Below are 26,616 nucleotides of genomic sequence, written 5' to 3' on the forward strand. Positions count from 1 at the left end.
GAAATCAGAAGAGCCCTATCCAGGCGAGTTGTACGGATGTTGTGTTCTCAGAGCAGCTGGCAGCCTGGCACGGCTGGGAAGCTCTGCACAGTCACTCTTGTGTCCTCTCTGTGTTGGTTCCATCCTTTGGTGTGAGCCTGCTCTGTTCTCCACAGAGTCTGTGCTGCAGTGGCTGCTGGCCTTGAGGCTGTGCTGGGAATCTTCTGACTGTGGGTTCAGCCTATGACAGCCTCTTTCTTCCATACCCTGCTGCCACTGTTTGTTCCTCTCCATTTCCCAATTTTTTACTGCTTAAGCAAGTTGGCCCAGCTGTAAACTGTGTGATGCTTAATTCTCACAGCAGGAAGACAGCCCTGAGTTTGCCAGCAGATGCAACACTGCTTGTCTGTTTGGCTTTAAGGCTGAATTGTGTAGATAAGGCCTTAGGGGAAACGTGAAGTAAAAATTGATTTTTAGTTTGCTGTGGATATGGTGCAAGTCAGAAGAAATCTCTGTGTATTCTTTAAGGCAGTGGAGGAATTTCCCTCTGCCTCCACCTGCTTATGTTTGAGCATTGTTGAAAAAGGCTTATTGCTACCTAGTAGTAGACAAAAAAGTACAAAAATAGCAACAAAATTGTTATTAAATTGTTATTATTTGTTTTTAAAGTTTCATCTTTTCTGGGAGCTGGTGAGCAGTCATATTTTGAGCATGAATACGTATTGAGGCAGAAGGCTTTAAGAAGTTACCTCTTAGACAGTTTTCATGTTTTTCTAGCTCTGTTTAGTGATTGTTATGACTTGCAGGCCCACTTGGGGTACTCTAGGTGAGCCATGTGAGGTGAATAAATGCAAAAGCTGTGATGCAGGAGGAGAACTGCTGTTCTTACAGATGCATCCCTGTGAGTGCACTTGTACCTCTTTTCTGTTTTTTTCTGGAGTTTGTATCTAGTTAAATGTTGACAAAATATTTTAAGGAAATGAAAAAAATCCTGTTACCTGGCATCTTTAAACCAAACTTGGGGCATCCTTGACAACCTCAGATGACTTTGAAATGTCCCAGTTGAATTAAATGGAAATCCTATGAGTATGGCTGGGATGGTATGGGATTCTGGGTGCTCTGCTGCTGGAGAGATGAGACAAATCACCTGGAAATTGCTGGATGATAAATGATTTTTCTAGTCTTAGGATCTAAACTTTTCCTTTCACACCAGAATGGTAAGTGTTGAAGTCGGCTTCTTCTGTCTCTTTAAGTGCTTCAATGCAGGAGAAAATCAGCATAAATGTTGACATCTAAACTGTCAAGCTTGATTTTTATGGGTAAAACTCACTGAGGTGAATCCTTGACAGTTGTTTTGAGGATCTTTGAGGTTGAGAAAGAGAACACAGTATTTTCTACTTGTATGTGGGAAGTATTGCTGGACTTCATTTTAAAGACAATTAAACACTGCAGCATAAAGCTGGGGGCACCAGGAAAACAGCCTGGCCAACAGTGTGACAGAGGTTGACTTCTGAACAAAATAGCATCAATGTGAAGTAAACAGATAACATGGGTTTGGCTGGGATTTGTTCAGAAGGTTAGGACAGCAATTCTCTAAGACATCAACTGCGCAGCCATCATTTGGTAGTGGGGGCTCCTTGATATCCCATAATATTTCAATTTTCTGTATTGAAATCACAATTATTTTCTATTTGCTTTGGCCACACGTAGTCACAGAGGGAGGCAAACATGTCCCTGTGTGAGGGCTCGTGCCCTCAGTGGCACAGTGTGGTGTCAGCCTGTCACGCTGTCTTGATTGAGCTGGAATTGGCTGTGACACTGCTGTTGCACAGCCTGGAACACCAGCCTTTGTGGAGTTGTTTTAACTGGTGCATTTCCATCATATTACTGCCATCAAACCCAGGGCTGTTGCTCCTCTAAGTGATATTGCAGGTGCTTAATACAAATTATCTATTCCTTTGGTTTTAAGGAGCAAATATGACAGCATGTCTCTGAGGAATTCTTTTGCAGACATTCCAGTTACTTGTTATCCTGATGAGGTATTATTCACATATTTTCTTTTTCCATGCTTGAACTGTCTTTTCATTATTACCAGGAATAAATCTGTGGGTTTTATAGTGCAGTTATTTTCTCAGAACCCAATTTTATATCTCACCTGAAGTCACCCTACTTCTCATTTCATGGCATCTTGGAGATGCCAAAAAGAGCAGCTTATATAGTTCCAGTGACAGATAAAAATTCCGTGAATCAAGGGAATCAAATAGATGGCACATATGTTTGGCCTTGCCTTGCCTTCTCTTCTACCCTTTCCATGGCAGGGTTTGGCCTGATGAGCCACACTTTGGGGCAGAAGTGTGCTGTTCTCCCAGTCACCTGTTTTTGTCTGGTTGCCTTTAATCCTTTTGGTTGGTACTGTGTTTGTTTTGGTATGCTGACTGTAAGTGGGGTTTTTTGTACGTTATATTTTGAGACAGAAATACATGGTCTTGCCATATTAGGCAAGGACAAGCTGGAGGATGGAGCGTGTTGGTACCTAGAGAACACGCAAGACTCTGGGCACAGCAGAACAGAACTTGCCATTTTGTCTGCAGGGGGAAATAGGACATTTTTGGGGCTGGGGGAGGAATGGACTTTCATTCCTCACTCAGAAGCTGTGTCTCCATTGTTTGCTGTCTATATACCCTTGCAGTGACAAGTCAGGAATGTATTTCTGAGCAGACCATCTGTGACATATCTAACCCTGAGCATCTTGCTTTTGTTTTTACACTTCACTTAATGAGATAGGTGTTTTTCACCTCTCTGAATTACTGCTTTGGGCTGTGCTCAGACCTAGGTGAGTGGGAGGTGCTGCATTAATGTGTGTTTGGCTTGCAAACTGATGGAAAGGGGAGTTCACAGCTATAATGCACAGACTTAAGTCCTCTCTGGAACCTTTTTACACTGCCAGAATGGTAAGTACCTTTAGTGTAAACATCAGGCAACAAGAACATTGGAAGAACCCACACCTGAGCTCTGGAGTACAGTTATGTAGCAGTTTAACAAATAAATCACAGTTAGAGAGTGTGCGAGAGCTTACATAATCTCAGCACACTTGGCATCCTGGTCTTTGTTTTCTGCTTTTCTTTTCTGTAGAAAGAATGCTTATGAGCAGATGCAGGAAAAAAAAAATGCATGTGTGCATAAACAGGGGTGTTTTATCCTTAAAATGTTTTTGGAGCTTTTCTGTTTCAGTGTTGTCAAACTGTGTGTAAAAAGGGTATGTACCTACATTTTAAAAATGAGCAAATTGTTTTAAACTTGCACAACATAATGTCCCCTCTCTTTTCTTTCTTACCTGATAGTGATAACCTGCTACGAAGAGCTGCATGCCAAGAAGCCCAGGTAATACTGTTTAAAGTAATGAAATTAGATTAAAATTTGCCTCTTATCTTGGTTGTGCAGGCCTCCTGAGATTTTCCCAGAGGGCCTTTCCTACGTGACAAGCCTTCTAATGATGCCATCCATCATCTGTGTTCTTTCCCTTGATGCCCAGAGGTGGACAGGGATACTGCCCCTTGTGTGTCCTGGCTGCTGCGGAGGTGTGCAGCCTTATCCTTGGGGTGATCTTAGTCACTGCTGGAGCTACGCAATTGCATGTGCAATTGCTCTGTGCCTGTAAACTTCTGGGAGGGAGATGATTTGTTTCTAAGAGCGAAATCCCAGCCCCACCAGGAGGGGTATAGCCTGGGCAGAATCAGCACAAACCGCTTCGTGTCAGTGCTCAGCTGCAGAGACCCTTCCCTTGTCTGTTTGACCCTGAGTGACCTTATCAGGGATGCCAGCTGTGATGACTGACTGACCCAGCTCTTTTGGGACCCATCTCCTGGGAGCTTAATGGGGACAGCCTGGTTGCTGATCAGTGACAAGAAGGCCACTGTTCAGGGGAGTGAGTTACTCTCTCAGGGTACTGACTGTTGCATTTCTTAGTTTGTGGCCTGCATGGGCAAACAGCAGTCAACAAACTCCCATACTGCAATATTCCCACAAAGAAATCTTGTCCTTAATAAGCAATCTTTTGGAGGTGTAAGTGCTGCTGCCCATGGATGACATCACTTCTCTATGATTTTAAGAGTTTTCACCTCCCACAAATAAAGTTTATTCTAAACCTGCTTCTTCATGGCAGATTTTTGATATTTGCAGGGTGTAACACTGCTCCCATCATTGCTGCATACTGGGGCCTGAGTAGAATGGTGAAAATTATTTTTCTCAGTAGAAAAGTGTTGTGCACCTGAATTATCCCAATTTTAGCTTGTCTGCTGTTGAAAGATTTTCACAGCAACTTGTCTTGTGCAATGGATCTTCATGCCGAAATGGATGTAAGGGAGCTCACTGCTCATGAAAACACAAGGGAAATCTTTCCCTGAAAATACTTTCATAAACCATACTTGTAATTTCAGAGTCTTTATGTTTTCAATATTAATTTTTACTACAAAATAACAAAGTGATAGAAGTTTTTTATATCACAAAAAATAGCTGTTAATACCTCAGTATTTGAAGCATGCTGATCAAATTAAACCAATTTTTTTAAAAGGAGCTGATGAAGTGGTTTGTGTGTATTGTCAAAAAGGTGCAAGTGCTAAGGAAAAGACTGGTACCAGCAGATAGTTCAGTTGTGGAAATCCTGAATTTCCCATTTCTTAAATCCAGTTATTAAGTGACAGGTTCTATTCCATTATGGCTTATTCTTACAAGTGAAAATGCAAAAGCACTGTCAGTAGAGCTTCCTGCAATTTTAGTGGCTAAAGCCTGAGAAAATGTCCTGTAGAGGACTCCTGCATTAGAAAGGAATGATCCAGAAAGCTTAGTAATCAATTCTTGCTGTAATTTCCATTCTCACCGATGTGTCATTGCCAAATAATGCTTGAAAACACACAACAGTACTGCATTAAAGCATTAAGTGTCTGGTATGTTCTTCAGAATAATAACAGTCTAAAATAGTTTGAAAAATGCTACTTGCTTTTGCAGTGCTGTATGTAAGTATTGGAAGCAAAATAGAGGCAAACTCGCCAAAGTTTAGTTTAAATGAAGTGTTTGTGACGTTTTTACCATTTTTACATTGGATTTTTAGGTTTTTAAGTCTGTTACATTATCACTTTGATGAGGGAGCTGCCTTCTGAGAGAATCCATGACAGCAGTATTTCATGCAAAAGTTCTGGCATGTATGTCTGAATTTAAATACTAGTTTATGATGGCAGCCTTGGGTGTGGCAAATGATTATAGAAAGATTCTATGATAAAGAACCCATTTATCATATTTTTAACATTTTATACCTCTGTCTCTAGGATAAGTCAGTGTCAGCTGACTTGGACTTCCTTGGCAGGTCAGTCTTGCTGATTGACCGTGTTATTTCTGAACTATGGGCATGTGTAAAGAGGTGCTGTTTAGCTGGCAAACAATTCACTCAAGGATAGTTTTCTGTAAAAGAATGTAGTTTTTGCTGGTATTCATAAAGCACTGTAAAAGCTTTGTATAAAGAAATTTTCAAAGTTGTAGAATAGTGGTTGTCATTTTAGAAGTCCAGAAATATAATACCTGGAAGTGTGCATGTGACAAGAAAGTGAAAAGGGCATTGACTTAACTAAATTATACCTTCATATATATATATTTTTTTAATAACCATTTTTATGGTATGACTGTAAGTTGCCTTTACTTATGTTCTGCTCTGAAAGACTTCTAGAATATTTCATTATTATTTTTTATTTCCTGTCGTACAAATCAGTATTTGCTTTAGAAATGCCCCTGTATATAACATAAATGTCTACGTATGTTACATAAAGAAGCAATTATGTCATTACTGATAAAATTTTATGAGCCTTGTTGGGTTGTTTAGAGCCTTGCTAAATTGTTTGGAGCATGCAGATACATCATGCCATACCCCCTAAGCAAATAATTAGATGTTTCTAACAGCTGTAATATGCTGAAGGGCCCTCATTCCCCAGTTCCCACCCAAAAATTGCAATATAATAAGTTGGTCTGTTTTCCAGCTGATCTTTGTGTAAAGCTTAAGACTTACAGATTTGTTTCACTTATTTTGAAGATTTCTTTACTCTCAGCAAACTCTCACCCTTTTTCTGTCCTAAAGAAGAAGTTTGGATGTTTTAAGCAGCACAGCCAGCTTTACCCTTCTTTAAATTGAGGCTTCCTGAGCAAAGTTTGCAAGTGGAATTAATAATAAGTTTGAACTGCTAACAACAACTAAAATATACTGTTCTTTGTGTACAGTATCACCTCCTTTAATATAAAAATTCCTGCTAGAGCATTAACTGTCAAGGTAAAGGGGGAAAAAAGCCAGGGACAGTTGACTGGGCCACGTTCAGCACAGTAGTCTTTGCTTCCTGCTCTTTCTAGGGCTTCTGGATGTTATTGCTGAATACCTTGTATTCTTTGTGTTCAAATCCAGTTTGATTTGGTGTGTTAGTGAGGATGCCTTTAAGAAGAAGCTTGTAGCAGGATGTAATGTGTGTGGAAGTTTTGCATTTCCTTGCCTATGCTGAACAGCTTTGAAAATGGGTACAAAGTGCAAGAGGCTTTGTAGACAAACTCTCAAAGAATTTAAAATTGAGACACCTCTTCAGAATTGGGTTAAAAGTTGAAGAGGGATTGAATGATTTTTATAGAGAGAGATTAGTTTAAAAAAGTGTAAGAAACAGTGGACTTGCTTATAGGTCAAGGCAGATTCTCTTGTAATTATCTTTTCTGTCTTCAAAAACTGAAGCATAGAAAATACCAAAATGAGTAGAAAAGATAGAGGAATTAAAGTTCAGAAGTTGGAAAGAATGCAGAAAGGAGGTGGCAGGTAGGTGTATGAGATTACATAAGGAAAGAAAATCCAGTAACCTTGGAGTCAAGGAGAGCTCCCTGGATTTCTGCCCATTGCAGAAAACCAGAGATTGACAAAAACAAAATGGTGGTGGAATTGTAAAAATGAGCTCAAGAGTATTTATGCCAGTGATGTGAGCTGCTGCTAAGAGTGCAGGTCTTTGAATAAGAGACCTGTACAATGGCTGAAGATGGAACTCATTTGAATGTCATGAGGCTTGAAAGCCCATTGACATTTGTAGAGGTATATTATTTTGAACTGTTTTAGCAGTGTGCTTAAAAGAAAAACTGAGCCCTGCTCTTTGTCTTTTACTTAGGCTTTTGGCAACCAGCTGATGCCTGCCACTATGCCACTGAAGAAAGCAACAGTCTTCCTCAACCCAGCAGCTTGCAAAGGGTAAAATTCCCCCTTCCCAGCACTCCCATTTGAGCACTCTTTCTGTATTTTTGCTCTGCTATCCACTATAAAAGCCAGCCAGATTTTTGAGCTCATTTTTGCCTCCCTCTGATGCCAAGCTGGTGCTATGTAACCATGCCAAACTTTATTCCACCAAAAATATTGGGATGAGAAATAGAATTAGTTGCTTGTGGTGGAAGAAGGATTTCTAAACATGTATATATATTTTTCATTTTTTTTCTTTAATCCTGTGTTTTTGCCCTTGTCGTTCCTTCGTATGTAGAATTCCTTTGTATTCCTTCCAAACTTTTGCATGTGATATATTTCCATCCTCAAAAACTATAGAAATAAGAGTTGACCTTGATTGCTTCAAGACTTGAAGTTGGCAAGAAGTGATCTTACTTCTGTGGGAACCTGCCCTTGAAAGGGATTTGCCCACAAACTGAGAGGCTAAATATGGGCTTGGAGCAAGACTCCTGGAAGAGGTTGGCTGCTATTTTTACGTGCTCATTAGCAGAAAAACCATAATCTTGGATGTGATGTGTGTCTGTTTCTGCTGATCAGCTAAGCTTTGGAATAGTTGCATTTTGTGGAGGGGCAGAGAGTTGTTACAACCAATATGAGGGGAATATTATAGCTGACAAGGAAGTGCTCGGACTCACATGCTTTTGTGAGTCTGGAAAATGCATAGTATTAACCAAGTCTCATGTTTCTACTTGTAAACAATTTATAGTTAATGATAGAATGATTTTATTATGCAATGACATGCATAAAATTATCAGTCCTATAATAAAAGAGGTCAGATAGAGTTTTGCTTCTAACTTTACTTAACAATATGTAGTAATAAATAATTGGAATTTTAAAAATACTTCTTAAAGCCTACATGGGCCTTCTTTGTGGTCCTAAAGGCTGGTGCTTTGTAAGTCATTAATTTTCTAATAAATTTATTTCTGGAGATCTTAATTTGTTTTAATGGGTTTTTTAAATGATTTTTGGCAAAAGCTAGATAGCATCTTTTGCAGTTAATAAACTGCAACAAAACCCTGACATCTGAGATATGAGACTAGAAATATAATACATTTGAACCACATGGAATCTCATATTTCCTGTCAGGTTAAGTGACTGTGGAGATTGAATGCTTGGTTTTAAGTAGATTTCTTCTTGCTATTCATTTGTTTCTTTCCTTTTTAATTTTTTTCAGCCACAGACATCATTAAACAGTTTTTATTTTGTTATTTTTAGCAAAGCTGGGAACCTTTTTGAAAAGAATGCTGCACCAATCTTGCACTTATCTGGCTTGGATGTAACTGTGGTTAAGGTAAGAACTGATAGGTCCTGCTATTGTAAAAATAGTGACTCTCTTCTTTCTCCTCTTGAAGAATTAAAATTCAAATCTGTATGCATTGGAAATTCTCAGTTGTCCTGTCGACATCTTATAGGAAGAAATAAATACTGAGATATTAGGTCGATACCTAATCTTTTTAATTCACAGTTAGTTTTCAAACAGTGTAGTGAAATTTTAGTTTTCAGCTAAAGCAGTACATATGCTTGTTTGTCTGTCTAAAGCAGTCTTTATATAATTCATGTTTGAGAAAAAACTCTCTAAATATTTGAGTGCTGGCTAGTGGTGCGTACCCATTGCTGTTCATTTTGTCATTTCTGCCTGAACTTGAAGAATTGAAAAGTGAGGAATTTTGGCATGCAGCTGAACTGTTCAGATTAATTAAAAATAACCTTTTACCTTTACACTGAAATTATTTCTGTGTCTCTCCAAATAATTCAACATTACCACCATGAAAGCAGAACACTGAGCTCTAAATGGTGTGAATTAACAAACATGTTGGAAAGAGAAGAAAACATTGAAGGGGTTCTGATCTTTTTGCAGTTTTTTTTGAGGCTGTGATATGTGGATTGCTTAATATTCAGTGTGTCCTAACAGCAAAGTACTCTAATATGCATCTTTCTGTCTTAGAATCTTGCAAGGTTTAGTATTAAAATGCTGTTTTTATTAATCCCTTTCTCTGATTGTTAAATATACCTAGTCCTGGCCTAAGAGAATAAATCATTTTGCAAGACTTAAAACTCATGCTTGGTAGTGTTAGACCCAACACACAAGCTGGCAAAACAGAGATGGACAAGGAAGTGAGGCTGAGATGGCTCTGTAAAAGACATGAATTTTGTAGAAAACAGTTTTGATGGTTTAAAAAGTCAGTACTCTTTCCTGCTAAATCCATTGTCAGTGGCTGTCAGGCCTTTTGTGCAGTTGTATTTCAGGAGATACAGTTGAGCAGTTTGGCTGTTAAAGATAGTGGGAATTTTTCTGCAAGTGATTGGCCTCTGGATTTGTTTCAATGTAATATTACCTTGAAATAAGATGGTTGCTGTAGTATTCTGATCTATTGAGTAAGATTTGCTCTGGTGTTTCATTTAACCTCTGTGTGTGTGTTTACTTGCACATATTATATTATGCATCAAACTGGTTTTCTAAGTTGAAAAAACCTCTGATTGTAAGTAATACACAGTACTGTGTGCCTATGTAAAAGTAACTGTTAACCAGATGGATAGATGATTCTTTTTTCTATAAAAGAAATATACTAAAGATAGTCATTTGAGTCCTCATGTTTGGATCTCTGTTTCTTCAGACTGATTATGAGGGACAAGCAAAAAAGCTTCTGGAATTAATGGAAAACACGGATCTGATCATTATTGCAGGAGGAGATGGCACAGTCCAAGAGGTACTGCAGGAGCCTGGTTTGTTGAGAATCATAGTTGGGCTGAGGGCAAGAAGATTGAATCTGTGCAATGTAGCAGCATCATAACAACTGTTCCTAGAGATCTGTCCAGTTTAGAATCTGTGCTTTTAGTAAATGTTCTAATATTCTGGGGACATAACACCCTGCTTGTTGGTGTTAGTCTTAAGAGTTTATGGGAGTGGGGGTAAAAATGTGTGTGACATAAATGTCTTCCAGAACTTTATTCTAGAATGAGCAAACTCTTTGGAGGGACATGTTTCTAACTTTCTGTGTGATATAGTTGTAGTGGTTTGATTTTCAAAGTTCCTTCCTTTCTATAAACTCCCCAAGAGGAATGCATATTTTACTAAGTGTGAATCAGATAATTTAAAAATTATGTGGGAATGATAACAAAGCGTGGAATGTATTTAATAAATGCCTATTGTCAAGATGATTAATGGCAGGAGCAGAACTGGGGGATACTCTCTTTTTCAAGACTGTATTATATTCAAACACTTCCTGGTTTTTAACTACTGATTTCATAAGACAATGGCTAAATGAATTCAATGACCTTAAGAGAAAGAGATCAGAATACATCTGTAGGTTCATTCTGGCATTTTGTTAATTGTACTGACCAGTGCTGGTTTTGCATTATGCAAAGATTCATTCAGTCTTAAAACATTTATGCTGCCATTGGTTGTGGTACCAGCATGTGCTCAGGCACAGTCATAAACCTGCTGTTTCCAGCATGTTTGCAGGCTGAACATTCCTCCTTTCCCATGTAAACAACTGTAGCGCCTTTCATAAAAGAGTAACTGCTCCTTAAATCTTCTCAAAGAGTAAACATGGTTAAGAATTTCATAGCTTCTTACTGTAACTGAAAAATAAAATTCTTAGAGCATTTCCCATGTTTTTCAGGTCATAACTGGACTTCTGCGTAGAGCAGATGAGGTGAGAAGGTGTCATTTTAAAAATTGTGTTTATTTCTTGGAGTGTCTTGTGCATCCACTGTGATCTCTTGGCCTCAGCTGCCTCCAGCAAATACTTTGCTTACTGCTCTGGAGCTAGCTTGCTGTGCAACAGTCCAGCTGGGCTGCTGTCCTGCAATGCTGCCTGCTGTTCTTTGTTCCCTTTCTGAGGGAGTGCAGTGACTCCCAAGCTACGGCTTTGGGAAGTTTCCAGCGTCAGAGCAGGGATTGTAGAGAAGCCAAATGCTCAATTTTCAAAGACCCATAGACCAGCTGTGCATGCCACTTTGTTTGGCACAAGCATTGGGCAAAAGTACATGTTTTTCTTGTATTTGTACAGACTTGAAACCAAATTCAGTTATGGTCACACTCCTACTGCTTTGGGATTGCTTTGATGTTTCTTCAAGCAGTGCATACCTACCTATGCAGATGGCTGTACTAAGCAAATTTTGACCTCTCAAGGTGCATCACTCTGAATGGAAATGAGAGAGATTTTTCTTTTTAAAGTGGGAGGACAGTGTTATTGAAGAAAGGAGGGAATCATTGTTCCCAAAACCTTCTGGCAGGAGCTGGCAAAAACTCAATTAAATGATCCAGACAAGATGATGATGATACCCTTGGCAGCTGGAATTGTATCTGTTTAGGCATTTGCTTTGTCTGAATGTGACAAGGGGGACTCTGCAACCAAGTCAACATTTTTAAAGGAAGGCTAGTTATATAAATTCTGATACATCATTGTTTTAAATCTAATATTACTATAGTTGGATCCTGAGACTCTTTTAATCCGACAATAGTGGAAGCAAAGTTTAGAGGCTCTACTGGCTATTTTCTCTTTATTTTTTTGGCTTCTTATCCTGATGTAGCTTGGATCGTTTTGCAGTAGTGTAGGAAATCCTGCATCCAGCACAATTATGGGTGCAATACTGCATTGTAGTATTTGTCACTGTGTCACTTCATGTCTTTGGCCAAGGAATTCTTGTCCTTCGTGTCACTCTGTCCTAGGATTAGAGATCTGCACTCGAGCTCCCTCTCTCTGTACCCTGCTTCCTTTTTCCCTTGGAGGTGTCCCACCACTGTTGCCTGCCTAAGAGCCTGTGCAAGGTATTGCAGAAGCCCTGTTCCTATCAGCCAAGGGAGCAGAGCTTGACTGCAGGAGCTGCAAACAGCCTCGCATCTGCACACTGCAAAGCAGTGCTGAAGAAAATGAGAGCAGGGTGTTTGAGAGTGTTAGCACTCTCGGATGACACGGACACAGCAGGGGAGAGGGGTTGGGTGTGCTGTGAGAGAGAAATTCCCAAGTGGCTGCAGATTGGCTGTGTCCTGGTGTTGCTGGCAGCATCCCCCAGGAGGGGTATGCTGCACTGGGGTATGGGGTAGTTTGCTCTGGTTTGCTGACGCGCTTCAAAAATCAAGGTTTGAGATGAAGTACAGGGTAATAACTTGCTCCTTCAACAAGCCCTTTTGCTGAACAGCTGTACAGAAAAATAATATGGTCAGTGACTTCCAAAAATTAGACCTTCTGTTGCTGCATTATTTGGATGGCAGAGGAATCAATTAATTTCCTTTCCTTAAGTGAGAAAATCTCTTTACTGTGCAAGGTTACTCTGTCAGAGCAGGATTTCTGCAGGGGTAAAAGGGATTCGGAGCCTGTGATGCCACCATCACTATTAAGAAAGATGGCAGACTGCTGACAGAATCCATGCACTAGTTGGGATGTGGCTGCCAAAATGCATGTAACAATGCTCTTAATGATTACAGAGAACTCCTTTGTACCCAGTTGGCAGTGGTGGCTTCACAGATTTGGGTGCCATGTTCTGAGTCATTGTGTGAGGAAGTGCCTGGTGCTCAGTGCCAAAGGGGTGATGCCAGACACAGCTGTGATCTCCACACAGGAAGCTTCATGCAAGTGTTAATTTACTCTCCTTATCTGTCCAGGCTGCCTTCAGTAAGATTCCTATAGGATTCATACCCCTTGGAAAAACTTGCACTTTGAGCCACACACTGTACCCTGAGAGCACAAATCAAGTCCAGTAAGTATGACATGTTTCTGAAACATGGTTAGTTGTTTTCAAGAAGCAGTGCTTCTTGGTAGCTTGATGCTTTTCTTTTTCTTCTGTGTTACATAGAAGTTGGCAGTCTCTGGGCAGAGCCTGATAATTCTCTGGACTTACCTGAGTTAATGACTTCCAAATACTGACTAAAAATTAAAAGAAGGAAGTGTATGTATTATTAGAAATTATTTGCTGTGGCTAATTTCTCTGTGATCATGTGATGCTCAGAGTTTAAAAAGAAAAAGGGATTAAAAGAATCGGCCTCTTAGGAATAGCTGAAAGGATATGACAAGAATATAGCAAGGATATAACAAAATAAGCTAAAAATAAGTCCTCTTTCTGACCCTTCTCCAGTCTAAGAATTCTAGAAATTGGTCCACATATTGCCTGGTTAGGACCTGCAAAGTAAGGCATACAACAATATGGGAAAGGCTGGGTCCCATTACTGACTTTTGCAGGGCAGAACTGACTTGGTGGGACTGATGCTGGCAGTAATCCAACAACCCAGGTCTTATCTCCAGCATCCTCAATATGGTCCAATCTGGTGGTATCTGTTGCTTGCAGTTCAGTTTGTTGCAGGATTGTTTTGTCCACTTAGAAAGAGAAAAGGGAGTCAATCTTTCTTTTCCCCACACTTCATTTCTTTTCAATTTTTCCCTTCTTTTCCTCTCATAATAATAAATATATTTCTTCTTGATCCTGAAATCTTTTCACTCTCACTCTCCCAGTAACTCATTAACATTGTTTTTTGTGGAACCCTTGCTGGTATCCATCATACGTAAAACCCACGACTGGCATAACATCCTTCATTAAACTACCAGAGTGCTTTGAAGCTCAGAAAGGTGGACAAGGCTGTAATCAGCAGCTAAGATTAAAATAATCATTTATGTTTGGGTTCTAAAGAAGCTGTTTGAAATGGATGATCTTGTGCCAAGGTAATGAACTGTGCAGCTGGGACTGCAGCACACCAGTGAAGTTGAAGGTAATTTGGTCAATGGGCTGCTTAACAACCTGCACTGGTAACAGAGCCTGAGTTGAGAAGTGCAGAAGTGATATTTTTTTAAGAAATATTTGGGCTTTGGTTCCTTCAGCACTCTTTTACCTTGGAGTGTAGGAAGTGTAAAAGTCTTAGAGAAAGATAAGAGCTGGGAGTGAAGATGGGCTGTGGGAAGAACAGCTTCCTTATCTGTCTCAGTATTGTAATCCTGATGAAACCCAGGGCAGTTTCTCCCACTGATTCAAATGAATATTGGGCTGGATATGAAAACTGCATTTTTCCTTGTCCAGCTGAGACACTGGAAATGTATGCAGTGTGGAGACTAAATATTACCCAACTTTGAAAATAAGGAAGGGGTTTCAATCAAGTATATGCTTCAAGGTTTGAACACAGACTATTTAGTGGACTTTGGTTACAAAATCTTTACAACTTGAAATGACAAAGTGCCTTGGCTACTGTCCACAACTTAATAGAGACCTAAACAATACAAGTGCTGCTAATAGGTAGATTTATGTTGATTAAAAACCTCAAAATAAATTATCACATACTAGTGCAGTTCAACCTGAGACACGTGAGTTGAGACCAGTCATGCTGTCCCATTCTCTCCCAGGCTGTAATACTTGTTACCACTAAAATAAAACTATGATTTGGGTCTTTTGTGTGTTTTAAGTATCTGAAACAGGAGGTAACACGGTTGGCCTCTGACCTGCCAGGTTAGCACAAAAAGGAGGAACATCTCAAAAGCTTAGGCTGATAATTTCCTTTTGCTGTTTTGAGTATTTTGCTGTTTGTTAGGTTTTGTCATGTGTTGCAACCACTCATTTTGCTTTCTGATTTCAGTTAAGTGTGGCACATTTCCCTGGGGTTTTTACTTTTACTGGAAAAAAGCCCTACCTGGACTTATAGTGCAATTTGCTGAAAAAACAAAAGTGGTTTTAAGGCTTACTCATTTCCTTTCTTCCTGTTTGTTTTCCTTTGTTTTTTTCCTGTTTGTTTTGCAGACATATTACTAATGCTACATTGGCCATTTTGAAAGGAGAGACAGTTCCACTTGACGTCTTGCAGATCAAGGTGAAAACATCTCTTATTTGGAAACCACTGTTCCTACAAGTTTCATATTCTGATGTTTTTATGTTTACATGGACAGGTTTTCCTCTGTGTATTGCTGTTATGAATTTTAGTTTATGATATCAGCAGTTCTGCTGGCAGTCATTTCTCCACCATGTGCTGTGGCATCAGACAATCTATGCAGAAGAAAACACTAGAATGCCTCGACATTGCCTTTGTTTGAGACTCAGAGAATATTGATGAATACAAAACTTACTACACTGGTATTTCTGTAGCAATGATGAGAGTTAGCAGTAGCTGTCTGCTGATTTGATGCATTCATGTGAATTGTGAAGTTAATAGCTTTCTTTGACAAATGGAAAAATGCAAAATGGGAAAATCTTTGACTATGCATTGTATGGTTACTGAATATGATTTTTCTGTTCAGTTGTAGAATGGACAGTCACTGTGCAGAGCTCCTTGCTTTTGGCTAACAGTCAAATCCACAACATGAAATGGCCATTGCTGGGTGTGCAGTCAAACTCAGGCTACCTGTTCAAAACTTCACCTCTTTTATTCCTTCCTGGAGCAGATGGAATCTACAGTGCTTAAATTCTGTTAAGCTTTATTGCTGTTAGCTCTTTGTCATACCACTTCTGTTAAATTTGTGTAGAAATTTAACAGAAGTTTTTATGTAGCAGTGCTATTTTTCCAACTTCAGAAAATAAAGTTGGAAAAAACGTAAGAGAAAACAGTTTTGCAATGTTTATTTTTCTTTATAGGGAGAAAAGGAACAGCCTGTGTTTGCAGTCTCTGGTTTAAGATGGGGATCTTACAGAGATGCAGGAGTTAAAGTCAGCAAGTAAGAAAATACTATTTTTTGAAACTGTACGCTTTTTAGTATCTGTTGCCTCAAAAGACACACTCTCCTCTCTCAAATAAGTCTTTTTTTGAATGTAGGCATCTGACAGGGCAGAGGCACCCACTCTTGCTAGGTCTTGCATTGCACACAGGGGAGTGTAAGATGTATCAGAATTCTTGTAATTTGAAATAAACGCTTACTTGGTGCTGACCTGTTCTTTTAAGTATTTACTTTCTTCTTGCATTGTGGTATCTGCTTTTGGAACTTTATTCAGATTGTAAGAGAGAGAAAATCTCTCCCTTGAGTAAAATCTAAGTAAAGTAATTGGCCATTGTTTTTCATCATCTGCCAATGAAAAGCTGTGTGTGTACTCTGAAACTCAATTCCAACCAGGGACATCAGATGCAGTAGAAATGCCTTCAGGTTCCTGCCAGAGATGGCATGGACTGTGCTATCTGATTACTGCTCTCTGAATGCTAAACTCATAATTATTGGGCTTTCTCCAAATGGGCATTTAACATGTCACTGTCTGTGTATCAAATGACAGGCATTATCTGCTGAAGGAGCAGCAGAGCCAAAGCAGCTCACTCCCCAAACTCTTATGGAGGAAATGCAGCTTTGTGAATGAGCTGTCTTTGTCAGGAAGGAAGAAGTGGCAAACCTCTGGAGTTTGCCTGGCAAATATTTGAGTAGTTTTAAAAGGGAATGAGGGAGATGCAGTAAATGGTCAGATTTGTCCCTGGGAAGCAAGGGACATTCTTAATGGGCTGTGTAGGTGCTGACTTGGCTGTGCTGCAGGCTCTTCTGCTAATTGCAGCCCCTAGTTCAAGGAAGTGCACTTCTCTCTGCTCCACACTCCTGCTGGGCTCCCTGCCCATGTCCCAGTTCTCTCCTGGTGTCAGCCTTCACATCTTTCCCTGCTGCACTTCCATTTTGTAAGAGTCCTTTGGGCTCAGTGCTGGAGGCATGACAGCGCCTTTGGTGCATGAGGCACATGAACATCCTCAAGCCTTGCTTCCTTCCATAAATGTTTTTGAATGCAGAGAAACATGTCCAGCTTGGAAAGCACTTCAGCAACAAATGAACAGATGCTCAGAGTCTGCTTGAAACAAAATCCTTGTGTGCTTGTCCTGTTTCTATACTTTCCCACTTCATCCATCTTTGCTCCCTGTGAGAGATGGGTTATTGGACTAAAAACATTGGGTGTGTTCCAGTGCAGCTGATCTTAAACTGAAAACAACTCAAAGGGAGTTAAGCCATAAGACACAGTTCCAGAATTGTGTCTGACTATCCCTCTGCTATGGACTGTGCTGCTGGAGACCTGGTGCTGTTACTATTTTACAGACCATTTCAAGGCTTGAGAAGAGTGGTGGCACAATTGCATGCCTCAATGGTTCATGAGATCGTTAAATCTGCAGTACTCTTGAGCTGGTGGTGGTGCTCAATGTGCTTTATTGACCCTATTTGGTGAAAGACAGTGATCAAAATGTGTGCCAAGCCTGCCTAAATACAGTCACATCTTTAGATTCTATACTGTGCTGTGTGGCTGGCAGGTGTTTTATTTTGTAAAACCCTATTTTCCATGTGAGAATCCTTTGGGGCTAATGAATGTTTGCTGGTTCTTTTGTCACTGAAGCTTTTGGGGTTTTTGTTTGTTTCCTCTGACCTTTGTAAATATACTGTGTTGCATATTGTGGAGATGTACACCACCAGCTGTTAGAGCACAGACATTCAAATCATCCCCAGTTGTCTCACATAACAAAGTAAAATTCTGATAGTGAGATGTCCTGCTGCCCATAGTGAAGATGATAGACTGCATTTTGGTGATGTGTAACTCAGGATTGGGATGTCACTGCTAGGCTGCTGGTGATGTGTAGAAACTATCTTACAGTAGCAAAGAGCTTAAGGTTGTCAGGGAGTACTGACTCAGTGGCAAACAAGTCTGTACTCTGACTTCATGAAGTTTCTCCCTTTCCCAGTATTGACCCCTGAATATCTTAGAAGTTCTATTTCTGTTCTTTTTTCAGGTACTGGTATCTTGGGCCTCTGAAAACCAAAGCAGCTCATTTTTTCAGTACATTTAAGGTAAACATTAATTGTGAGGAAAGTGTTTTTGTTTGGGAAATGAACAGGCGACTTTGCTTTGTATAATCTATCTGCAAGCTTTCCTGGAGGATTCTGGTAACAATATAGAATGGGACTAAAACTCAACTTGCTAAAAAGCCTACCAATTGATAGACTTATTTCTGAAGAGAGGAAGGGGAAGAGAAATACTTTTAAAAATATTTTAAAATTTTTGCTGCAAGATCACCAGGGGAAGCCAATAACCCCCTGTGAAACTGGTGGGCAGCAGTGAAGTGCTAAAGTGCTCAGCCACATTTTCTCAACAGTCTTTGTAATAACATTTCAGTCTGATTTATTCATCTGGCAGAAGGGTCTATAATTAGACTGCTCATGCACATTGATAATCAGGCTTCCTTGTGTAGTAAATGAACATGAAGATGAATAGCTTTTATCTCGCCTTAAACTTTTCTGTTGCTTAAAATTGATCCTGGAAAGATTAAAATTTGACCTGCATTAAAGGTAAGGCATTTTCATTCACATGGGTTTCCTATTCTCTGAACATATAAGGAACCTCCTGAAAGGCAGTGAAAATGCCCAGGAGCTGGTACAGTAGTTCAAGTAGTGCAGCCTAGCCATGCTGTCTTTGACAATGCCAACGCTTCCTTTTATAGGCAGCTCCTGTAAAGGGAGACTTAATAGTAATGTATCCAGAAAAGTTTTGGGGTGGGTTTTCCCCCTCCTCTCATCCACAGAAAATTTAAGGTTATGCTTCTGTGTTCTGCCATTCTAGGTAGAAACCTATTCTTTTCTGTCTACCTCCTTTCTCACTACCTTTGAGTCCTTAGGCTCAGCTGGGGCTGGTGATAGTGGATTTCTCTGGTGAGCTATTAATTGTACATTAAAAAGATCTGTTTAACCTGCTAAAGGCTAAAGAGAAGTGCCCACTTCTTCAGCCATTTAGATAGAAAACTTTCTACCTGATTTCACCTAATTGTGATATTCACATTGCTTTATGTGCCTCTTAAGTTATCATTCTGTTAATTTCTACAAGAAGTGTCTCCAGCCTGTTGAATTTAACCTCTTCCTGGCTTATGTTTGCTGCTCCACACTTCATACTTTTTGGTTTTGCTGGGGGTGTTTCTTGAAACAGGATGACCCTATAGCTGAAAAAAAGTGTAATTGAAAATATCACCTCTGATACTGGTAGGGGCATTGTTATGAGTGTTATAATCTCTTCTAAAATACACAGGCTTAAATTCTCACAGCATTGCTGCTTTTCCATTTAATCATTAATATTTATTTTTTGTGTACTGCCCTACTGATACAACCTCTGTTTGTCCTGCTTATTATGTAAGCATGAGAGTGGAGTCCTTCCTTGCTCTCAGAGATGTGAAGTGAAATAGTTGTAACAACCTGTGCTATATGATCCAAAACTACTTCTGAAGTTTTGTACATAGAAAAATAATTATACTGAGCTCATGTGAGCTCTTGGCTGTGTTGTTTTAGTATATAAATTTAAAAAACAATTAAATTATTTCCTCCCTAAGTCATATGTTTGGAGCATTTCAGAAATTATTTTCAAAACAATGACAGGAAATAAACTTTGTCGGTGTCTGGAGATATTTCAAAAACTAAGGTTGTTCTGTAACCCTGGTACTGGAATCTGAAGTATCACCAAGAATAATGTGTTAGTACTTTTTTTTAATTTTTTTCCCTTTTTTAAAGATAATTTATAAAGCTCATGTGACTTGCCTTAAGAGCTGTTCTGTTGCTGTTTAGAAGCACCTGACTATCAGGTCAGGTCTGGATTGTTTGAGTTACTGGAGAACAAAGGCCTGTCAGGTTTTAGTGTCCCTTGGCTGCACACAGCACTGTAGGCTCTGTCTGTTTGCATTGGATCCTGCTGAGCAGTTGCTCTTTGAGGTTGCCTTTTTGCCATGCAGAAACCAGCTGTGCTTTCAGACATTCCTGTTGACCTGGCTGGTTTGGGTTGTTCCCTTTGGCCAGAAGCAGCTGTGTCGCTCTGCCACATCAGCAGCAAAGGAAACATCCCTTCACCCTCTGTTCATAGAGGGGAAAGTGCCCTTGCTTCTGTGCAGGGAAGGGTTAGATTAGTGGATTTGGGAACTGTGGGTAATATTTTTGAAGCTGCAGAAATGTCATCTCACCAATGAACCTGGAGACTGGAGAGAGCCATAAAATAGGCTGAGGCAGTGGTGGGGTTCTGAGTACCTCTGCAGGACTACGTGTGAGTACACAATAAGTAGGCTACAGGACTAAACAAAATAAACAGCTAATGCCCTAAACAAAATGCCCTTTTATCTTCTGTCTTTTCTTCCCATGTAAATCCAAGGAGTGGCCTCAGAAACATCAAGCTGCTCTCATGTACCTGGGTCCAACTGAGAGACCTCCAGAAGAGCCAGAGGAGAAATCGTCCAGACCTCCTTTGTATGTGAGGCTTTACAGACGACTTAGATCGTACTGGTCATCTCCAAAAGGTGGGCTGGGTGTGTTCTGGCATAAACTCACATGCAGGCTCTACTCCTCTAACAGATCCAGGGCTGTGTTGTGTGGATAGCATGTCTACTTTACTGCTCTCTTTTTAGTTACTGTTATTTATTTGCTTGTTTCCTTTTTTTATTTTTTAAAACTGTGGTTTTTGTCAAGACAGTTGTAGTGGCATCTGTCAGAAATGGAACAGGGTAGCCCTGCCAGAGTTTGTGGTATCATAAGCAAATACTTGTAAAGAACCCAGGGCATTCCCTGGACTCAGAGTTGCCATTTGCAGTGGAGGCATCCATTGAGGATACTTGACATTTCTGGGTGAGCTTCATGAAATTTTCCAGCAGAATGGCTTCTTAGTGAACTGGGCAGAGAGGGGCAGCCCTTGTTGTTCCAGGGTGGGGAGAGTTGCTGACACAGAGCAAAAATGTTACTTTAATTAGAACAGTAAAATGTGGGCCATGCAGAAGGCCTGAATTTATCTATGTTAAATTCTTTCTGTACCATAAACTTTGGGTTCTCTGAGCCTCTCTTGGGTTGGGCTGTTGTCTGGGCAGTGCACGTGTCAGGCCACAGGAGGAAGAAGTGGGTATTTTGCACAGTCTAGTGCAAAGACCTTGTTCCTCCTTGGCTAGCAGGGGTGATGCATGTGGGAGGATGAACCAAGTGACCTGGATATGAGAATTGAACTGAGGAGCTGCCTCCGGTAGAAAATGTGTTACCACAGACTCCTGAACACTGGATTCCTGGTTTTTTGGTACTAGCATTTAGTGGGTTTTCTAAATGTTCCTGTCACCAGTCCAGATCTGTTAATCCCTGGACATAAGGATTCACAAGGCTGTGATGTACTGTACTTGATAGTCTTTTCTGATACTGTGTTAAATGCTGATGTTATTTTTCTTTTCTTCAGTACTCCTAAGTTCCCTTTTAATTTTTTAAGATTTTGACATTTTAGAGAAATAAAACTAGTGGTCAGAATGACTCAGACTGATTTTTGTGTCTGACATTTGCTTCATAGTGACCTGTCTAATTAAATTACACTTAATGACTGATACCTTCTCTTCCTGATACACAGAATTCCCCCAGGAGGTAGCCCCAGAGAACTGGGAAGAACTGAAGCTGTCCACCATTGAGCTTTCCATTGCAACTCGGAACAGGCAGCTTGATCTAACAGTAAGGCCATAACATAATTGGATTCCAAATGCTGCCTGCCCACAGAGTTTTCCTGTCTTGCTCCCATTCTTGGGTCTATATAAATGGCATTTACTACTTCATGCAAGAAGAAGTTCATGATTGAATCCAGGAATGGGCAAATTTCAGATCCAGTGTGAAAGCAAAAGAGACCAGTGTAAAACTGGGATGCAGTGGGATCAGAAAGAATTTGTACAAGGTTTCAGTAGCCAAGTAGAAGTTTTAGGATTTCCCATGAGTAAACAAACACCAAGAAGCATTCCTTTCTTCTTCATCTATGTGAGAGAGATTCTCTTTTATCAACTGCTGCTAGAAGGAAGCTGAGCCTGAGTGTTTGGCTGGAATTTTTTATTTCTCTTTTTTAGACTCGCAGAGTGGAGTTAAAAATAATTGGTGCTAGGGAAAGGACACTGATTTGAAGGAAAGGAAGTGCAGCTGGTTGAAAGAATAGAAGCAAGGCATCAAAGGAACTGTTCCTGTCATAACCTCCTCAGCATGTTCATGCTGTTCATTCAGTGTTTTAGAACCTGTCTTTGGTTATGCCTGTGTTTTGGTGCAATTTTACTGCTGTGAAAGCTATTTGGATAATGTCAGTCTGTGTAAGCATTTTCCTGTAAAATTAAAGTGATCCTATACTCATGAGCTTCCCTGCATTTCCTCCTCAAAGGTGCAGGAAACCCTTGCCACGATACCCAGGTTAACATGAGGTTAACTTACCACAACATATTTCTTCCTTAGAAGTCAGGGTCTTTAATAACATGACAACGTGAGTTATATTGATAGGTTATCTTGTAGGATCAGACCAAAAGAGCCCAAACAGGCCAATATAGTTTTTTTAATGTTCGTCTGGTTTCTCCTTAGAATATAGCACATGAACTTAAGTTTCTTCTTCATCATGGTTTATGATTTGGACTGTCAGTGTCCTAGTAATGGTAGAAGCTAGACAGAGACTAGTATTTGGGTATTTTTTAGTGGTTTCTAGGTGAACTCTTGAACACAAGAGTTTTGGTTGTTGAACTGGATTGGAGCCAGTGATGTGAAGTAAAAGACCTACCAAGAACAGATATATGATTGGCACAAACTAGCCCTAGCCCTTACACTCTTTCTGTTGTTTTGTTTGTTTGCCTTCCTTAGGCCTTCAAGATGCACTTCAATATTGGTTTTTAACAGAAGGGATGTAGGGTTCTCAGGTCTCTTGAATAGCCTAGAAAAATGGACAAGTTCATGTTAGACCAGTTGTCCTTTCCCATTTCTAGAGTTGGAAGTATCTTGATACAGCATTTCTTTTTCTACAAGGGTGGATCCCTTATTATTGCACTGAAGTCCCTCTTGAAACCCTTGTCCCTGTAGCCCTCAAAGCAGCTCTCTGGAATCAATACCAGGCCATATCTGCTGAATGCTGTCAGCCACTCCTGTCTCTGTGTCTCTCCTCAGATTCTTGCAGAGGCTGCCCCATTGAAGGGAAACTGATAAAGCCATAGAGGTGCAGCTCAGGCAGTGCCTCTGCAGAACAGCAAAGGAATAAACCAAGTTACACTAATAGATGCATTTATTTTTACTTTTGTCATTTTGATTGCATCTGCACACTGTGATTTTGCCAGGACAAAAATATTAAAATACATAAAAAAAGTTGCAACTTAATAAAAATTGTTTTCCTGGAAAAAGCTCTACTGTATACTCAGTTTAAGGGCAGGCTGTAAATAGGAAAGAAGATAAGTAAGGAGTTTAAAGGATTGTTACCAAGGACACTTTGATTTCAAATTTGTATTGTTTAAAATCCTCTTACTGTGATATTTGGTGGCCAAATATTGTATCATTGTACTATTCCTTAAATTCATGGAAGACCCATTGAATAGAAATTAAATAAGTAAGCCTAAGAGATCTGCTGTTGTCTTTAAATGTAACAAGAAGCCAAGCATGTGACTCACTATTTTGCTTCTTGGGATATTTATTGAATATTCATTAATGGGAAAATACTGTCAGTAATTTCTAATTCAAACCTCAGGTTGAGATTTGAATAAAGCATGAAATGCAGAAATACATTTTCTGCCTCCTTTTGTGGGACAAAGGACTGGCCATTGTGTGAACATATTGCAGTATCATGGGTGTGGCATTTTCAAATGTTAACTGTTTGATCTCTGAATTCTTTTTTGCACAGCGCACTGAGGACTTCATGGACATTTGCATCGAAGCAGAGAGTGTCAGCAAAGGGGAGTTTGTTCACAGAGGGTGAGTAGGGGAAGGCTGCAAAAAGGGGACAGAGTCTCTGAAAAGTGTGCTGTTTTTCTCTCATAATGTCCTGCCAAATTCAGAAGTAGAGGACGGCAAAGCACACCAGTCAGTACTAGTTCACGGGGACTCGTACTTTTGTTCTTTAAAATTCTTACTCATCTTCTGTTTCTGTAAACAAGGCAAAGCTCCAGAACCAGGAGTTCTTCCTAGCTTCTGAGTTTGCTATACCTTTCATCTTTTCCCCTGTTGCTGTAAGTCAGTACTGCTTGGATATTACTGTCCCTACTGAGTTTTATAGGCAGCTGTGCAGACTTAGCCTAGAATCTTTTAGCCCTAGATGCTCAGTGGATTGAGAGCTGGGTCACAGAGCTGGTTGTTTGTACTGGTGATACCTGGGAATTTTTGAACTGTTTAGACAGGCCCTCTTCTAAGAAGAGAGCTTCCTTGCCTCAATAGCTCTTGTGAGAAATCAGGTCTGAGCTGGAAGAACTTTGGAAGATGTGAATTTAAACAGGGACTTCAAGCAAATGTATTGGTCCTGCTTGTATGTGGAATAAGAAAGGCTGCAGGTATGAAGCAGTAGAGTGTGGAAAAAGTGAATGTTACTGCTTCCTTTGTGCTTGTGATGTTGTCTTGTAGTGTGCTTGTTCCTTCTGCAAATCAGAGCTGCCTTTTTCAGCTCCTTCTTTACATCCCACTCACAAATACATTGCGTCTTCAGTGCAGGTTTTACCAGCAACAGATTTTCCTGCTAAATCCAGGGGAGCTCCTCTCTGCATTACCTTTTAATTTGCCGTTTTCTCAGTCTTTGAGCTCCCTCTAGTGAAATCAATGGGAGGATTTCAGTGCAGTTTTACCTGTTTGTCATCACCCTAATAATTCCTGCAAGATACTTGTTTATGATGCTAATGGCAACTCAGGCCCCTTATTTGAGCCTCCCAGGAGCCTCGCTGGGAATAAAATCTTCTGACCTATGCATACACTATAAGTCAGGTTACCACCTGCAGCCGCTTTCAAATTGCATGAGCATGTGGACCGTGGTTGCTTGCCACCGATTTGTTGCTTTGAAGGCTACACAGGGAAAGGAGGAGGTAGTTTTCATGTCAGAAGCAAGAGGAGTCTGGTCTCATAAAGGAGAGAGATAAAGGAGATGCTATTCTGTATTCTCAAACACTTTGCAAGCAGAAGAATGTAAATGAGCTCGTGTGACTTGAGGGGGCATATTCAAGTGTATTCCCAGTGTAAATAATACCTCCTGTGTTGACTGGACATGCTTCCTGCAGTAGTATGGCACATTTTGTGACTGCAGTTACAGTGTCATGCAGAAAAAGCCTCTGGGGAGCATGGGGAGCATTACCATTGCCCTGCTGTTGAGAGCTAATTAGAGGCAGTACTGAAAGCTTTGAGCTGTTCAAGCGAAGTGAAACAAGCTCTTTTGATTAAATAGTGCCAAAAAGCCTGTAGGTAACAAAGAAAAACAAAGAGAGGTGTGGGGGGTGGGGGAGTAGTGGGAGGGGATGGTTAGTTGTACAGAGAGGAGTCAGAGCAGAGAAAAGGTGCCCTGTTTTTTCAAGGCAGAATCAGGGTGTTCAGAGGTCCCACTGTGCATTTGCCAGCTGGATTTAAGTTAAGCCCATTATCAGAGGCCCTCTATTGCCTAGCACCAACAGGGTTTGTCTTTGGAAATGTGTGAAATAGCTCTTTCTTTTTTCTTCTTTTTTAGTGCATAGTTTAAATACCAGAATTTGGGGGGTTGAAAAAGGTTTTTAGGGGAAATACCTTATCAGTGCAGATATCAAGGGGTTTTTATACTGGAGAGGGCACTGACATGAGTTGATGAGAACTGATGGGTCACACGGAGAAAAACCACACATCCAGCAGGAAACTACCATGGAGGCTCAAGGCAGCGTGTGTTTGTCTGGGGAGGTGTGGGGGTGCATCAGTGTGCTAGAGGGCAGCTGCTGTTGGATTTCCAATAAAAGAGGGGGTCATCCCAGGTGTATAAAAATGCCCTCTGGCTGTGGATCAGATCTGTGTGAAGAGCAACCACATCAGTCATAGAGCTGATGTTTAAATGAGGTGGGGGAAGAAGAGTTGCGTACAATGGAGTGCTTACTAAGAAGTCCTGCAGAGAAGGAGAGCAGGCATGGAAAGTGTGGCAGCAGTAATCCCTGTTGTGGTAGCCAGTTTAGTTTCTGTATGTGAAAGTGTGGAGAGCTGTCACTCCAGGGCACAATTACAGTTACCATTTACAGTGCAGAAAACTGGGTTTTTTGTTAGAGGTCTTATTTTCACATGCGGAAGTTAAGTGATTTAGAGTGAGGTTCCAGTTGTGTGTTACATGCAGTAGTAGATATTGTTCTCTCTCTGCCTGTATTTTTGTGGTTCAGCATAGATTGGGATGGAACAATCAATGGAAACTTGCTGTTAGACTTCTGGTCTTGTTCCTGTTTCACATTGCTGTTTGGTCTTGAATGAAGAGCAGAGTCAAATGGAAATGAATTATGATGTGGCAATCACTGTTGGTGGAGTGTCTTTCTTGCTTCTACCAGTGTTCTCCTTTGCTTAATCTTTAGTTCTATGTCTTGGTTCTTTTGAGTTTACCTTGACCCCACAATTACATCTCTGTAGAGCTTCATATGCCTTCATTGGCCAAAAAAAATCTGCTCACTCACCAGAGTATGCCTTGTATGTATCTAGGATCTTGTATGATAAACTCCAAGCAGGTTAAACTTT

The 26,616-nt window shown here is 40.3% G+C and overlaps 1 protein-coding gene across 3 annotated transcripts in view; it reads left to right on the forward strand.

Moving 5' to 3' along the window:
• AGK (acylglycerol kinase) overlaps positions 1–26,616 on the forward strand; it is a 35,237-nt gene that overhangs the window by 4,722 nt on the left and 3,899 nt on the right. For 2 of the 3 annotated variants that reach the window (XM_077783344.1, XM_077783345.1), the window contains exons 2-14: positions 3,321–3,360; positions 7,155–7,234; positions 8,477–8,552; positions 9,877–9,969; positions 10,885–10,917; positions 11,943–12,035; positions 12,870–12,964; positions 14,984–15,053; positions 15,812–15,891; positions 17,919–17,976; positions 20,309–20,453; positions 21,533–21,630; positions 23,807–23,877. In XM_077783344.1, coding sequence (XP_077639470.1) covers positions 3,321–3,360; positions 7,155–7,234; positions 8,477–8,552; positions 9,877–9,969; positions 10,885–10,917; positions 11,943–12,035; positions 12,870–12,964; positions 14,984–15,053; positions 15,812–15,891; positions 17,919–17,976; positions 20,309–20,453; positions 21,533–21,630; positions 23,807–23,877 — 1,032 coding nt within the window. The remainder of the gene's footprint in view (positions 1–3,320; positions 3,361–7,154; positions 7,235–8,476; positions 8,553–9,876; positions 9,970–10,884; positions 10,918–11,942; positions 12,036–12,869; positions 12,965–14,983; positions 15,054–15,811; positions 15,892–17,918; positions 17,977–20,308; positions 20,454–21,532; positions 21,631–23,806; positions 23,878–26,616) is intronic. The other variant, XM_021552022.3, reaches the window with a different exon arrangement.

This window comes from Lonchura striata, chromosome 5, assembly GCF_046129695.1.
Source record: "Lonchura striata isolate bLonStr1 chromosome 5, bLonStr1.mat, whole genome shotgun sequence".
Classification (NCBI taxonomy): Eukaryota; Metazoa; Chordata; class Aves; order Passeriformes; family Estrildidae; genus Lonchura; species Lonchura striata.